The 17,082-nt window shown below is 42.6% G+C and overlaps 1 protein-coding gene across 2 annotated transcripts; it reads right to left on the reverse strand.

Moving 5' to 3' along the window:
• Positions 1-10,561: 10,561 nt before the first annotated feature.
• Positions 10,562-16,972, reverse strand: LOC146761664 (SUN domain-containing protein 3-like). Of its 2 annotated transcripts, XM_085536914.1 has the most exons (10): positions 15,143-16,105; positions 14,719-15,027; positions 14,537-14,598; positions 14,324-14,384; positions 13,805-13,961; positions 13,435-13,519; positions 12,846-12,958; positions 11,926-12,096; positions 11,489-11,581; positions 10,562-10,788 (listed from the first exon to the last, which is right to left on the reverse strand). In XM_085536914.1, exons 2-10 carry the CDS (start codon positions 14,751-14,753, stop codon positions 10,645-10,647), a joined length of 921 nt encoding a protein of 306 aa, XP_085393040.1. In that variant the 5' UTR covers positions 14,754-15,027; positions 15,143-16,105; the 3' UTR covers positions 10,562-10,644. The 2 variants fall into 2 exon arrangements, with proteins under 2 accessions (XP_085393040.1, XP_085393039.1); XM_085536913.1 differs by lacking the exons at positions 10,562-10,788; positions 14,324-14,384; positions 14,537-14,598; positions 14,719-15,027; positions 15,143-16,105 and adding an exon at positions 16,892-16,972 and having other exon boundaries at positions 11,335-11,581.
• Between the last annotated feature and the right edge of the window lie 110 nt (positions 16,973-17,082).

Below are 17,082 nucleotides of genomic sequence, written 5' to 3' on the forward strand. Positions count from 1 at the left end.
TTAAATTTATCTTCTCTAGGTCAGTTGTGACCATAAAGACTCTCCTGATTAAGCATGTAGTTAGAAAATTGGTCTTATCCTTTTTGTATCAGCTAAGACACTTTCAGAGAAATCACAAAGGGCTAGAAAGATCTGCAGTGCCACCAGAAGTGTGAGTTTTTGTTCACATGTAACACAAATCTATTAATTACATTTGTACTATTGCTGAACTGTAAATACTGATGATAGCTGGAAATCTTTACACACTGTGCTTTGGCTCCACATGTTATCTATGAAAGGCTACACCACACATTGAAGTTATAGGAACTTCACATTGAAGTTAATAAAAGTTACCCCTCTGCAGCATTTATTGGTTCTTCGCTCCTTCCTGTCACTTTTTTGGGTGTAACCCACAAGGGAAGATAAGATGTTAGAGTTTGGCTCAAGTTAAACATCACTCTGATTCCTCAGTACCATGTATTTGGTGGGATTGGTCTGACAGATTTCCTAGCATTTAATATCTGAAGTTTAACTGTAGTATAACATATTGAAACATAGCTGAGAAACTGCTGATGACACTCTTTGTCTATAAGTTCTGCTGGCATTATTAACTTTCAGATCAACTGGCCAGTCATGCAATTAGCTGAGGTAGGCTTTAAATCCAAACTTTTATCCTTCAATGCATGTGTTTTCTAGCACTAATTTATCCTTTCTTTAACAGGAGAACTACTCCAATAGATGAATATTTCAAGCATCCTTCATCAGATCCCTGCAAGGTTTCTGATCAACTCATGTTGATAAGACGTATGTAATGGAGAGTTTGTTTTTCACGGTTTCTTACTGCGTCTCACTAGATTTCAAAACAAGGCATGTGAAGCAGGCTGTAAAGAAGAATGTCATCATAACCACTCTTGAATCAGCATGTTCTAACACCTGGTAGTGTTGAAGCCTCATAAATAAAAAAGGATGATATTTCACTATTCCAATGTTATGGGGTTCTTGGTAAGACAAACATTTAAAAACATTGCAAAAAAAAAACCACAACATTTTGCAAACAAACTATGGGCTTCATTTCATTATCTTTGTTTTTTCCTCTCAGAATGGAATATTTCATGATTTTTACTTACTGCCCATTCTAAAGCATTTAGATTCACTGACAACAAAAATGATGAGGAAAAAGAGGAAAAATAAAAGTGATGTGAGCATGACCACATGTATAGATAATTCTCTTTGACTGAACCTGGAACAACTACAGTACTTCTGCACTAAAACTACTAGAGATTTTTCTGTTATCTGCCGTATGCAGCAACCACCTGACTATCAAAGCTGTATCTGTCATACTTCTAACTCAACATTATCTAAACAGCACTGCACAATAATAGCAATTCCATAGAATCACTGAATTATTTGGTTTGGAAGTGAACCTTAAATGTGATCTAGTCCAGCTCCTTGCAGTGAACAGACAAACCTACAGCTAGAGCAGGCTGCCCAGAGCCCAGTCCAGCCTGATCTGAATGTCTCTGAGGATGGGAAATCTATCAGTTCTCTGGGCAACTTTCTCCTTCTGTATGTTATATTTATCACAAATAATATATGTATATATATTATGAAAATATATATATAAAAGATAAAAGTATATTTTGATATACTTTTTATAAGTTGAATACTGTGTAGTAACTGAATACTATTTTTCTGTGATGTTTGTGATACATTTCTTCACTAGTATTTCAGAAGGCTATGAGTAACTTTTTTAATTACAGAAATGCTCAAAACATTCCCGAAGCATATTAGATTTCTTTTCCATCCACAGCTGTAATATATTTCAGAGCCACATCAACATTCCCTTTGACATGCTTGACAAGAGATGATATCATATTGCTGTGTTTTCCACCCTCATCACCTCATGATTAAAAAAACCGTAACATTAAATAGATCAGATGAGATATGGCTTTACTCTAAGAAAATAAATCTTATGGACAAATAAAAGAAAAAATATTGATACTTCAGTCAGAGAGGCTCTTTAGCACTCATTTGAAAACAAACTGAATTCCGAAGACTTCAGAAAAGACTACAAAAGCTGGGAGAAGATCAGGTAAAACTCATTTTAAACAACTTTATTGTAAGAGATTTATTGTTTTTCATATCTGAACGTATCTTTGAACATAATATAGAATCAGTAATGCAGGTGTTTTTTTTGTTGCTTTTTTGTATTTTATTTTTTTTTTAATAACAAATGCAACAAAGGGTATCAACATGGTTTCAATACATTATTAAGTAAATTCTATATGGAAGATAATACCTTTTTAATTTATTATTAATTTATAACCTACTGTTATACATTATTTGGGGAGATAATGTAGATATTTGGATCAGACATTCATAACTGAAATAAGAAAATTTCAGGTTAACTATAGGTTTAGAGTCTTCTTACTCAGATCAGCAGATTGATACAAGTATGTTTGGTACTTTATCGGAAAGAAATATGGAGTAACACATAGAGAAAAGGGAATTTTCTCAGAATTTGTATCCACAGGCAAAAATAGATATAAAATGCTAGCTCCTGAGAGCCAAACCTCTTATGTAAAATATATCAAAGATGTGATCAGCTAAAGTGTTCATCTCTGGGAGGAAACAGTGTGCGAGTATAGCTTCTTTTATTCTATATGTAAAGGCACTGATATAAAACTAGTGTTTTACATTCAAATACTTTCCTAACTCAGGAATATAGGGTTGCTTCATAGTACAGGCCGAGCTCTCAAACTATCCTGGTAGGACAAATCACTGCTTAATCTGAAAAAAATTAGAATCCTGATTTTATTCCTGTAAGAAATAATAATTTCATAAAACTGGGAAAAATAAAAAGCTTACTTTGGGAGAATGAGCTCCTATGAACTCCACCAATAACTTGCAGCATTAGATCACATTCCCAGGGGAATAATTGCATGAGCTAGTAGAAGTAATGAGCTGTTAGTCTCTAGTGAACCAAACAGTGAAATGGGACATAAAACATCCTCTGTCAATGTTTATATCATAAAAAAATTTCCTATATTCTTCTTATCTCTGATTTTGAAATGTCAGAAATCTGGAGGGAAAAAATAGTTATTCTCATGAGATTTCTAGTGTAAAGTAGATTGGGAATGTGTACTAATATCAGTGTGCATTGATCTTGGCCTCTGTCTAGCATGTCTCTATTTTTCTGAAGATAGACAAAATAAAAACAAACAGATGAACCAACAAAAAAAAAACAAAAACAAAAAACAAAAACAAAGTCATGAAATACATCCAAAATACATCCAAAACTATACAAAACTATATTTTATTCACTGGGAAGAAAAATGAAAAGAAAAAAAAAACCAAAAAAAACCATAAGACTCAAACGATAATCAAGTTTGCATGTTAGCCATGTCCAAGATGAAAGTGTGTATTTCCACCCTAACAGCAGCACACACTCCTCAATATTCCATTATGAGAGCTGCTCACATTGGGACACATGGCATTTCTGATCATGCCTCATCATTTACGGGCTCTGCTGAATTAGGACCTAAATAACTTGAACAGACTTTGGTTAACTATTTATCCATCTAATTATCCCCTCCTCATTAACAGAAATAATAAAAATCTACCACTTTTGCTTTGGCAAAATACTGACCTTGTTCTTTCTCCTGGCAACTGAAAAGAAAGTGTCTGGAGCAGCAAATAACCACTCACCCATGATAATGTTTTCCTATGTTTTATATGTAAAATGTAGGACCAACAGAATACCATTTTATCTGACAAGGAAACAGTAATGAAGTAATAACTTTCTATTGATTTTTCTCCACACAAAATGGCAAAGGCCTACCTCTAATAAGTACATCACAACTTGATTGCTAATTTGAGTCTAACAGAACTTCTTAGTTCAACTGCTATTGATTAACTGCAAAATAAACTATTTTTAAAAATCCTATTAAAAGAAACAAACAAACAAAAAGAACAAAACAGGCAAGTTAGTCTTATTAAATATGTTTCTATTTTAGTTCTGTTAAGGAATCAGAAAAATAGCAGTATCTCAATTTCTTTGTATTTATTTATATTTATATATATTTATTGGAGAAGAGGAGGCTCAGGGGAGACCTCACTGCTTTCTATAACTTCCTGAAGGGAGGATGTAGTGAGCTGGGGGTTGGCCTCTTCTCTCATGTCATTAGTGATAGGACCAGAGGGAATGGTTCCAAGCTACGGCAGGGGAGATTCAAGCTGGACATTAGGAAGTATTACTTCTCAGAAAGGGTGTTCAGGCACTGGAATGGACTGCCCAGGGAGGTGGTGGAGTCACCGACCCTGGGGGTGTTCAAGGAAAGCCTGGATGTTGTGTTGAGGGACAGAGTTTAGTGGGAGCTATTGGTAATAGGTGAACAGTTGGACTGGATGATCTTTTTGGTCTTTTCCAACCTTGGTGATTCTATGATTCTATGATGTAAAACAAAGATGATGAATTATTCCTGGTTACATTTTGATCCTTGGATCAAACACTGATCTTCCAAGAGTAAAAGGAGAAAGAAATCATTTTATATCTAAAATCCAATAAATCAGATTAAAACAAATAAAAATGAATTGCCATTAGGAGTTTGTGATTTAACAGCCACTTAACAGTGGATTTCTAAATGGAAAATGGGAATTTTTGAATTATAAATTGGATATATATGAATATATATTGTGAATATATATAATAATGCATATAATTATATATAGATTAACCTTGCCTGTGGCTACTTTGATAAATAGTAGCTAATCACACAAGGTTCCTTGGATAGTCACTGGAGACGCAGATTTCTACTGATTGGGTTTAAATAACAGCTTTAGTGTTTTGATTTATCTCTGCCAATGCAGGAAAATCAAAAGGATCCCTTCTTCCAAACCATTCCCTATTTATAATAATTGAAAAGAGGAAACCCTTTTGATACATGCATTTTTTCAGGCAAATTCTCCTGGTACAATTAAATCAATTTAGGTGTCAATCAATTAATCAGATACAGAAATTACCAAATGTTACGATTTTCATCAAATATTTCAAATTAGATGTAAGAATCAATTTGTAAAGGTATGAAATATTTTAAGAACAATAATCAGTAACTAATACCAATAATAGGGGGAATTAAAACGACAAGTTACAGAGTTTAAAATCAATAGAACTCATCAGATTTCATAAAACTAAATAAAAGTTAATCAAGTCAAATTCAATAGCTCATTTTTTAAGAATTATTACCTCATTCTGCTGGAGAAATACTTCAGAAAACCTTAATCCAGGCTGTTCTGACTCACTTTGTTTAGCTATTTCTAGTTCTGAATGCAGCATTGCAAGAAAATACACTGCGTACTGAAACAAAACTAACGACTGAATAATTTGTTTATTTATTTCACAAGCAAAATAGCAGTTAAAGAATCCTTTAAACTGTTTTGTCTAGTGTTCCAAAATTCATGAACATTGCAGAAGAGAATCTTAAAAAAAAATAAAAAAAAAAACAAACCACTGAATTCTCACAAGTTTTACAACTTACATTGAAGACAAATGAAGTACATTTTCAGAAAACATGATCGAATTATGTATATACAGGATTGCAAGGACTTTGTATGCAGCATAAGCCACCTGAGCTGTATGTTCTGTAGTGTAAATTATATATTTACGTTGACACCATTCATTGCCGTATAAAGACCTCAGGATCAGTTCAGTAGCCTGAAAAACAAAAAACGAAAACAACCAAAACCAGCCAGTGCTGACTGAGAGGATCAAGAGTATGCAAAATAGTCACAAGGAATAACCAAAACATTCCAGTGTATCTGAAATATTACCAGGAACTGAGAGAGGTCTTTACCTTCCTGATAACTGGAGACCAAACAGCATATTCTCAATACACAATGTTATACTATGCAGTACAAGACAAGACAATATAGTATGATATAATAAAATCACCTAAAGAATTGGAATTTTCATAGGGAATGTTTTCATTCTTGATGAATCTATTTATTTATCCATGTTTAATTATCAACAGCACATATTTCCCCTTCTAGAAACCCTTGGGAGTGTCTCAAAGGATCATACTTGTCAGAGACTTTTTATCTTAAAATAACAGTTAAGATAACAAAGTTTCATACAGGCCCATTTTGGTTTTGTTGGAAATCTCCAAATAATTTTGTCAGGACAGTATTTCTGATAAAAGCAGATTTTATTTGCGACTGCAATGGTGGGCGTCCCACAAGCAGGAGCACACCGATAGCCACAATGTAGTAAATAAGCTAATAAGCTTTTGTACTTTGTCTCACCCATGCCTGCTCCCTCCCCTGTTTTCCCATTGGTTGGGTACACCAATTTTACAATCGTACCAAAGATTTACGTTTGTTAATTACATTCTGACACCTGTTGATTCATGGGTTATCTTGTGCCAGTCAGTGGCCATCCTGCTGTTTCCAAGATGTCTCAGTGCTTTCCCTTATCATGTTGATATGGTAAATCTCTCAAAGGCATTTTTTTTTTTTTTTCGTTCTGTCCAGAGGATGCTTCCTTTGTTAAACAAAGAGCACCAAGGGGGTGATGCCAGCCCTTCCCAATGCCTCTTCAGGTGCTTCCTTGGACAAGTCATGAGTTCCTCTCTGGTTTGATCAACTTCATGCAGGATATTCTTGCAATGTGTATGACAAAATCTTATTTTAGTTTAAAACCATTTCCATTAGATCTCTCTTATTTATAAGCTCCCTTTAAGTACTGGAAGATTGAAGTGTAATGTCCCCAGAGCCTTCTCTACTCCAGGAGAGTTCCCTTGGTCAGTCTTTGTAGGAGAGGTGCTCCAGCTCTCTCATCATCTTTGTGGTCCTTCTCTGGACAACCTTCAGCAGCTCCACATATTTCTCATTCTGAGGGCCCCAGGCCTGGATGCAGTACTCCAGATTGGGTCACACAAGGGCAGAACAGAGGACAAACCCCTCCCTCTCCCTGCTGACCACTCTTCTTTTGATGGAGCCAAAGATACTTTTGGCCTTCCAGATTGCAAGCATACACTGCTGACTCACATCCAGCTTTTTGTTCACCGGAATCCCCATGTCTTTCCCTTCATGGTTGCTCTCAGTGAGTTCCTTGTCTTGCCTGTGCACTTATCTGGGATTGCCCCAGCTCAATTGCAACACCTTGTACTTGGTTTTGTTAAACCTCAGTGGATTCACATTAGCCCAGTTTTCAAGTTCGTAATGTCTTCAAAGATGTTTACTGACAATTGGAGTTGTCTATTCCCAAAACATGTGTTAAAATTGCTGATCTTTTCTAAACTGCACACTACAAGATAAAATAACAGTATAGCTGACTTACTGCATGTGAGGTAGATGGGAAATGTTAATACACTGATGGGAAAAAGGAATCCTCACTTCATCTGCCATGGTATTGTTTTATTAAAATTTTCAGTTATTACATCTTGTTAGCTGAGGGACATGTTTGAACAGAGCCTGATGAAGGCCAAACTGTGGGTGAAAGAAAGCAGTAGCATGTTCAGCCCAGGAACACAGATTCTGACTGTTACAAATGATGTCGTAGAGGATTTTGTAGGTACACTGTCCAGGGCATATTCATCTTTTCTTAGTGTGGATAACAGAATTAAGGTAGTGTGAAATACCTCATATTTCCTTGTGCTGCTCTTACTAACAAAATTAGAGCTACAAAAATTCAGTCCCAGATTATGCTGCTTCTAATCTTTTGAACACTGAGTCAATTGCTAAGTAAAACAGGAAATATGGGCAAAATCACAGCAAATTATTGTGTCTTTATGAACAGCATAAACTCAGTTGTTTGAACACTTCGAGTTATTTAATAGACTTTACGTTAGCAACTTCACTGTAAAGGAAGAAAATGTTAAATTTTAAGGAAAAGACCTAAAGTATAGAAAAGGAAAGAGTCGAGATTTAAAACAAAACCTATCAAATAAATAAATAAATAAATAATAATAATAATAAATAATAATAATAATTAAAAAGACAACTAAAATAAGATGCAATGAGGTGGGTATTTGATGAGTGGAATATTCAAACTGCTCTAAACTGGGGCAAAGGTTGGAAGGAAACAGTGATGAAGGCTACTGACTTCATCCAAGAATGACCACAAGAGGAGGCTACAGCACATGTGCCAGGAGGAAGGACATTATGTAAACAATTTCTCAGAAAAGGACAGAATATGCAAATGAGTTCTCAGAAATCTGCTGATTATGTATGAGCTTGGCTTTTATAAATGTAATGCTTCTGCTTGTGGGTGTGTGAGTTAAGTGGGGCGATCCCCCTTGCGCCTGGCATTTGTGCGCAGCGCTGTACTTAAATCATACATGCTTTATAACCTAACTCTGGGTTGTAGAGTTTGATTTCTGCAAATCATTGATCCATATATCTATGCAAAAGGAGGGAAAAACATTCTTAAAGAAAGAAAAAAACATTAAATAACAGAAATCACTTTAGTGCACGAAAGTTACAAAAATGCCCCCTCTCATTTCAATAAATGTTTTCTTAATTATCACAGAACCATGACCAATTCAGCTATTGAGCAGCCTACGTCAGTGCAGAGTCTTATTGATTTTAGTATGATTTTGTGTTACTGGATCCAAGAGCAGAATTGGAGCCAAAGTCAGAACAGAGAGAACATTGATCTGTGACGGTATGGTGATTCCTGTGTTTCTGTGCTATTGAATCACATCACGTTTGAAAGTCACTGAATTAAAATGAATATGCTTGGATAGATGTGTGAGGCTTTTGCAAACCACAGCACAAAGTGTGTCAAATTACTATCTGAATGATTCAGCCAAAAGTTCTAAATGACTCGGTCACACAATCCATAGAGTTTATAATTAAAAGTATGCAGGTGCATGAATGCGGGTGCATTTTTCTCAGATATGCTTCAGAGACCTATAAAAGCCTCAGACATTAGTAGAGATGTGCCGAATTAACCATAAATAATTTAGATAGTCTGAAAACCTTTGCATCTGCTGTTTTGCAGAGAATCTGCATGTACTGTTATTAACTTTGCTTCTTCCCACTATAATTATTTTTGAAACAGTCCCTTGCTATTTAAAAGGACAGCAGGTATTTGAAAGAAAAGCTCTTACCCCAAAAAAATAATATAATAAAATTGTCCAGATATGTTATGCCAAGTTTTTCTAAGGTACATCAATAGGTTATTTGGAAGACTGATGCTATGTGACTTTAAATGTCGAATATGAGAAAGAAATAAATTACTTCTCAGCTATGGAGAGATGGTTCTGTTCCTGTGCACAGTATACTATCTAAATTCTTGATTGCTTTATAGAAGATCATGCCCCTAATAAAAATACTACTGCATTTCTGACATTAGTCTATTTCTTTTTCAGTTCTCCCGTTCAGTAAAACTGATTCATGCAGCACATTTGGTTCTCACATGCACGTTGTTATCTTGATATGTTAATATTACATGGAATTACATAAAATAATAAAGTGCTAGAGAAACAGAGTAAGTTATTATGAATACAAAAGAAAGTAAAAAAAAAATTAAAATTTGAAAGAGAATCTGACTATTTTGAGCTGAGTTCAGCTGTAAGATCTATAGTCTCCTGAGTGGGGATGGGTGAAATGTTTTTGACCTAAATATTTCTGCTGAAAAAATGCAGCTTTGTGTCAATAATAATAAAAAAATAAATCTAAAAGCGACATAAAGTAGCAGATTTATTTCAATATTTATAAAAGAACAACTACATTTTTGAATATATTTATGCAAGTGCATATGTGAATTTTATTTCATGTGAAAAATTCATTTGTTCATTCAAAAATTAAAAGTATTTTTACAGTGTTAAAAAGCTAACAAATTGAGAAAAGGAATATAGTTCAGTTACGTAAAAACATTTTATTTATAGAATTGATAGAATAACAAGTGTTAACTATTTTATCTTCTCTCAGGTTTAAACAAGAGTCGCAAGCGATTTGTCTAGCCCAGGTATAATTTGCCTCCTTTTGTCTTTCTAGTGAGGAATGGCATTTTTTTCAACTTATGAAGATAAACTTGAAATGATAATCTGCAGAATGTAGGTGGTCTTTGCTCAACTTCAGTGTGGTCTTGCATGATATATGGACTTCGAACAGTTGTAAGTAGCTTGCCCATTCTTCCAAATACCATAAACATTCCTGTTGTCCCGGACTTCCAGTCAAAATTCTCCATTCTGCCTGAACGGCCTCCTTGCCCAGTCAGCTCCTGTCCCTCTAAAATAACTTCCTAAAGGTATTCCCAGCCATCCTGGGCTCCCATGCCCTCCACAACTGCCTCCCCAGGGACCCTCTCAACCACAATCTGAAAGAGGACAAGCTCTGCCCCCTGGAAGTCCAAAGGGGTACCAGTCCTGCTGACTCCCACCTGTGGTACAACGAGGATCAAAAAACAAAACCAGCACGTGGAGATCACTCTGCCAGCTCCCACCCAGTCGCTCCCTTGTTCTTCCTACCCAGGCGGAGAGCAAGAGAAAAGGGGATGAAAAAGCACGTGGGTCGAGATAAAGACCGGGAGATCTCTTAACAGTTACTCTAACGGACAAAAGAGATTCAACATGGGAAATAAATTTTAAGTAATTTATTTTGAGATAAGCCAAATAGATTTCCCCAAGCCAAATCAATTTCCCCAAGCCAATTAAATTTCCCCTAGCCAGATAGTTTTCCCCTGGCATCGTTGTCACGGGCTGGATCGCCGTGGAGTCTGAACTGATACAGACAGGTGTACTCCGGGTGGCCCCAGTTGCTCAGCACTTGCAGCTTCACATAACTGATGAACCCAGAGAGCTCGTTCTGCAATGAGAAAAACAAATGAAATGCGTTTTCCTCTCTGCTCTTTGACCACTGACAATGCGGGAGCGACACAGTCGCGCAACATCTTACTTCAGGCTGCCCTCCTAGTTCTTTGACACGCTGATGTGCTCCCATAGCACAGTCAAGACATTTCTTACCCTGCTCCACCTCTTTGGCCACATGAGTTTTAAGGAAATAAACAGCTACAAAAAGCTGCGGCAAATACGCAGGCAAGTTCTTTGCACTTGCTTTGCTTGTGTGCGCATGCACAAAAAACGGAGGGATGTGACACTCATTAGTTTCTCTAACAAGTCACCCAGGCAGAATGGCCTCCCTTACACTGCCTCTTACCGGCAACAACAAGACCCTTGGAAAGCCACACATCCCCAGTGTGAAAGTAGCACACCAGCAGTATCGCATACAGCGAGAGGTGGCTACTTCTGTGCAATTGCAAGCCACTTGGTCACAGTGGTTTCTGCTGCAAGCGCAGCTGAAGTTTAGCTGTGCTAAAAGCTGTAGTAGCTCGCAAGCTTAAAAGCAACATGGAAGCAAAAACAGCACGGCACTCCGAGCATATGCAGGTAGGGAGTGGCAGCAGAAGAAATGCCAGAAGGCCCTCATACACCTCTGGCTTGGAAGCTTCTGCCCGGCCAACCTGGTTCTCCTCTCCCACGCTTCACGTCCCTCTTAGACACCGTACCTTCAGTTGGAAGGTCTGACTGGGAGCCTGGCCTGGAACAAAGATGAACTCGCCCAGGAAAATTCCTTCCTCGTCATCTTCTGCCTTCATGCCCTACAGGAAGACAAATGTGGAGAAAACAGAACAATGGGATGCGCTGCCGGACAACGATCACAGAGCCCCGCAGGGACTGGAAGCAGAGGTGGTCTGGGACCATCCACTGTGCCATTTCCCTTTCCCTCCGCCTCTCAAACTACCAACTCGCCCCAAGAGTGGGAAACCTTCTTTGCTGCGCTAGGTTGGACAGAAAAGGAATGCTGTGGAAATGGAGCGACTCTAAGGAACTTCTTTCTCCCCCAAGGCAGGAAAGGACTGCATGCTGCAGCGCTCTTGGAGCTGCTACCACCGTCCACCTCAAACGCTAAGCAGAACCCCCACAGCCCAGGGCTATCACTTACATAGACAGCAAAGTCCTTAGGTGCACTGGAGATGCTGTCTGCACGGTACGCCGCTGCTGGAATCCCGTGGTTTATTGTAACTGCCGTGGGAAAGACAACCATGGGCAACTTGATGACAACGTGCCCTTGGCTTCCTGGGAAGGGCCAGCAGTTTCCTGGATGATTGTCAGGCTAAAAAGAGAAGAAGGAACAGTGTTCACGTGTGAAAGAGAGTCCCGGCTGGAATTTCTGCTCCAGCATCAGAGGCTCTAGAGTTGTATTGGCCCATCAGCTCTGCTCCGAAGCACATTCATAAGTGCACTACAGTGAGCTGGGTGCACAAATCGCAGAAGCTCTCAGGCCCCTTCTTTTGCAGAGCAACTTGCCAAAAACAAGGAGGGGCTGCAGTGGTTGAGGGGCACCTGCCAGGACAAAGAAAGGCTCGCTGGCATGAGCCTTTCCTGCAAGGGGAAGCAATCGCTCCCCCTCATCAATTCCCACCTCTTTGCACCAGCACCAGCCGGGGCTCCGATTTGTTAGGTAGCTTGGGAGCAGTGACACGATAGGCTGGCAATCACAACATGGGGCCCTCCTGCAGCGCACGCCCTTGTGCCCACCTGGGTCCACTGAGAGCCCCAGCGATCTCGCACCCCAAATCTCCCGTGGCACCTTACGGGTTCCCTTTCAATGCCAGCCTGACAGTTCCACAATGGCTGGGAAGACAAGCAAGCCAACCTGGCAGAAGCTTGCACAAGGAGGACTGGGGGCAGTCTGGCAGAAGAAATTCTCAGCAGGGATACACAAGAGGGGACTAGGGCCTTGCAAGAAGACCATAGGTAAGGCAAGCTGGGATGTGAGGACAAGTGTAAGGATAATCCTCTGCAGGGCTTTTGGTCTCCTCCACCCCGTACCATTCTTCCCCCATTTCTCAGTGTTCTTACCTCAAGAATAATCTCAGGAGACCTCACATAAGGTGTCACCAGCAGCGACTGCCAAAAGACTTTCCCACTCCCAGTCCAGGAGGGAGAAGTCTTGGAATGAACGATAGCAGCGCCTGCAAATCAAAACACGGGCCCTATTGTCAAGCAAGGTCAGGAGGAATCAAGGCCTCCTGACCTTGCTTTGCACATAAACAGCTGCACAGAGAAGCCGGCTACCCTTGCACTGTCCTCTTGAAAAAGCTGCTAAGCAGTCATACACCCTCAAGACTGATAGTTCCCTCCTCCTCTCTTGCCATTTCCCTCTGCAGCACAACGCAGGGAATCACTCAACTATCCTAACGGGCAGCATAAACTGACAGCCAGCTGAGCAATCGCGTGAGAAACAACACCAAGTAGGAGTAGTGCTTTCCAGATGTGCTCCAGCCCACTGGAGACTCTCTCTTCAAGCACACCCTCAAAGCACAAAGCGGCCGTTCACTCCTCACCCACGCTCCCCCACCGCTGCCCAAATGCCCATCCTGTCAAAGCAGACAAGAAGCGCATTGGAATCAACTTCTGTGGTCTGCTGGTTTCTACAGTGTAATGGCACCTGAAGTCTTGCTGGCATAATTCGGCATCCGGGATGGGCTTTCTTCCAGCTTCTCCAGTACTTGATTGATCATGTCCTGAACAGCCTGGGAAGGAAGACAAAGGAGAGCGCTGGTCAGAAGGATTAAGAAGGGGGAAAAGAGTTGCCTCCCAGGTTCCCTGCAAAGCCAGCCAAAGCAAACTTGGCTGCAAGTTGCCTGGGAACCTCCAGAACTCTACTATGAACATCAGGCACGGAAATGGAGAGGGGCTGCTCACTCCATTGCTCTGGGCACGGATATGGCAGGAAAGGAAAGGAAAGGAAAGGAAAGGCTTTTTCCTGTCGGGAAGCCCCATGACAGACAGGCAGCACTGGCAGACAGTCCTCTTACCTCGCCGGTGAAGCCTGGGAGCTCAGTTCTCCGGAAGGCCTCGTGGAGAGCACGCACAGTAATGTCCCTTGCTCCCCACTGCAGGAAATGAAGCTGCCGCTGGATCTTATTCTGCTCTTCTTCGCGGCTCAGCATTTCCACACTACCAACCGCCACCCTGGAGACAGCAGGTAATGGAGAGAAGTGGACACGGCTCTCCTCTCACAAGCCATGGCACTGTGAGGCAGCGAACAAGTCTCACTGCGCGTGACAACGGGGTAGCCAAGATTCAGTTGAGACTTGACTACGTTGGTTGGCAAGCTCCACGAGATCTCAACCAAGAAGGTGCTTCCTGGGTAACTCTGGGGGATCGTGGAGCTGTAGCGGTTTGAAGGAAAAGCTGGGAGAGGAGAATGGGAAATGGGAGAAGCACAGGCACTGTGCCATAGAAGTGTGACTCGGGTAAGAAGTGGTCACGGACAAGGGGCAGAGCTCCTCTCAAGAACGGTCTAGCCATAGGGAGATTGTTTTGTTTTTTACCTTGGAGTCAGTCCTGCCGCCGTCCTGACCCCTTCAACAGCGTTTCCAATGCAGTAAACGCCTGTCAGGAATTCCACAAAGCTCTCAATACATTGCCGGCACAAAGACTTGGCGTTCTGCCTTGGGCTGCCCACTCCCCTGTCCCTGGGCAGAACAAACCACTGGGGGCTTCCTAAAGAAGCATCCTCTAGTCAGAGCTCTACAGAGACTCACCGAAGGGCACCACAAACACGGTGAAGAACACCAGGGAAACTGTTTGCCTAACCAAAGTTGGCCTACAAAGGAGGAGAAGCGTGGTGATGAACCGCGACGCAGGCAGTATCTCTGCAGCTCTGAAGACAGCAACGGAGCAGCAGATTTTTCCTTTAAAACTCGTGAACGAACCATATCCTTACCAGTCCCCACGCTCGCCTTCACCTCGTTGCTCCATTTCAATGAAGCACAGGATCGCAAAGGAGTGAAAATCGCAGCTCGCTAAGGAGTGAGCCAAACCCTCTCCAACAGCTCGCTAAGGAGTGAGCCAAACCCTCTCCAACAGCTACGCTGTCAGGTCCGAGAGTGGCTAAGGCGTGGGGACAAACTGCCACTGTGCTGAGGGCCCTTTGTGACTTCACAGTGGTCAGTGATGTCACCACAGAGGAGGCGGCGCCATGTTCTGAGGGACAGCCCTGTTCCTGACAGGGAACAGATTCTGCACCTCCTGCCTGCAGGGGAAAGATCCCACATGGTCAGAACACCTCCTGCCAGCGGCCTGCTTGGCAGGATCCTGCTGAAGGGGGGACAGGCTGGGAGCTACAAGACGCTTTTTTCGGTTCCTACTTTTGATGCTCTGTACATCAGATGTCTCACTCCAGGTACCCAGACTTTTCCAACGCTTTCCTGTATCCGTCTTCCTACTGTCAGCCAGCGTTTCAAGCAGACGTGAAGGACTGCAAATGGCAGTTCCTGCAGAAATCACCAACAGGCAGAAACTGCACGTAGTTCTTCCTGCTCGTGAGAATTTCCATGCACTTCAATAAATATATGTTGTTGCCCTCTACAAGATGTCAAGTCATGTCACTGCAAATTTAAAAGTAGCCCACAGGGGAATAGCACGGGAATCACAGAATCATGACTTGGGTTGGAAGGGACCTAAAGGGTCCTCAGGCTCCAACCCCCCTGCTGCAGGCACGGCTACCAACCCCCGTATATAACACTAGACCAGGTAGTCCAGGGCCCCATCCAGCCTGGCCTTGATCGCCTCCGGGGATGGGGCATCCACAACATCTCTGGGCAGCCTCCTCCAGCACCTCACCGCTTTCTCTGAAAAGAACTTCCCTCCCTGCTATCCAACCCAAATCTTCCCTCTCTCTACTTAAAACCATTTTCCCATTACCAGCCTGGACATGTTACCAACGGGACACAGAACCATTGATCCACCCTCTCTCTGTGGCCTTTCAACCAAGCAGACCTTAGCCAACAATTCCTTAAACAGACTGAAGTTTGCTCTTCCGAACTTCAGGGTCCTGACCTCGCTCTTTGCCAGGCCCACATTCCTCAAGACCACACACTCAACCAAGGCGTGGTCAACAGCAGTAGCAACAAGATCATCACTTGTCAAGCGCAGCAGCACTTCCAACTCCTCACTTCCCACACTGCGTGCATTGGTGCAAAGGCGCTTCAGCTGGGCTTCCTGTCTCACTGCTGTTCTGGAAGATCTAGTATCCCCCAGAGCAACAGCATCCCTCAGTCCTTTTCCATCCCTTTGGACTCCACTCTCTTCATCCACCAAGTTCCATATGTACCCTCGAACTACCTGCTCAGCCCCAGAGGCCCTCATCTTGTACCCTTCCCCCTTCACAATTCATTTAACCACGCCAGTTCCTGCACTGGGATCCTTTTACCACCGGACACAGCTGAGTTTCCAGCTGCAGCCATCATGCCAGGTGCTGAGCAAATAGCCCCAGGCTCTTGCCTCCCTTCTCCGGCACCATCAGACTCAGGCACTCGCTGCAGCCACACGCTTCAACCGCCCCTTCTTCAGGCAGAGTCTCTGAGTCCCCGCTCTATTTCTTTCACCCCGGGCCTTTCTGCCTGCTGGACACCCCGCTGAGGCACGCTGTCCGGCACGCAGCCGACAGGCCCACGAACTAGCGGGCACATTCCAGGCCCCGCGCCAACTGCCGTGCCGTTCCACTTCCCGGCCCGGCCTACTGCCGCCCCGCGCCCCGGACGCCCGCCCTGCTCGCTGCGCTCCGCAGCGGCTGCCCCGTCGGATCGGCGCTGCCAGGCGGAGGACAACGGTTCCTTGACTGGGCGAACCCCTCCAGGCGAGGCGATTCCCTGCTGCGCTGCGGAGCGCGGCTGCTCTGTGCCGAGCGCCTCCCCCGAAAGAAGCGCGGGCTGGGACGACTTGGAACGGAGCTCGGAAGGACCGTCCGGGCCGCAGCCCTGCTAAAGCAGGTTCCCTCTGGTGGGCTGCCCCGGAAATCGTCCGGGCAGAGTTGCGTTAACTGTTGTTCAGGCCTTGAATCCCACAGAAGGGGACTCTGCACCTTCTCTGGGCAGCCTGCTCCACTTCTCTGATACCTTCACAGTCAAGAAATATTTCCTCCTGCTCGCAGGGCATTTCCAGCGCTCCTGTGCGTGCCCATTGGCCCTTCGTCCTGTTACTGGGCAGCTGCGAAAAGAGCCTGGCCCCACCCACTCGGCTGCTGCCTGTTGGGTATTCATAAGCTCTGACCAGATCCCCTCTCAGCCTTCCAGGCCCAACAGGCCCA

The sequence above is a fragment of the Coturnix japonica genome, chromosome 2 (genome assembly GCF_054131305.1).
Source record: "Coturnix japonica strain WE chromosome 2, WE-NBRP24, whole genome shotgun sequence".
NCBI lineage: Eukaryota > Metazoa > Chordata > Aves > Galliformes > Phasianidae > Coturnix > Coturnix japonica.

Excerpts from the sequence above, each read along its gene's own strand:
- LOC146761664 (XM_085536914.1), bottom strand. The coding sequence starts at position 14,753 with ATGGAGCAACGAGGTGAAGGCGAGCGTGGGGACTG. Across the intron at positions 14,385-14,536 it reads CGTGTTTGTGGTGCCCTTCG|GCGTTTACTGCATTGGAAAC; the intron begins GTGAGTCTCTGT and ends AATTCCTGACAG. Across the intron at positions 12,959-13,434 it reads TTATGCCAGCAAGACTTCAG|GCGCTGCTATCGTTCATTCC; the intron begins GTGCCATTACAC and ends TTTGATTTGCAG.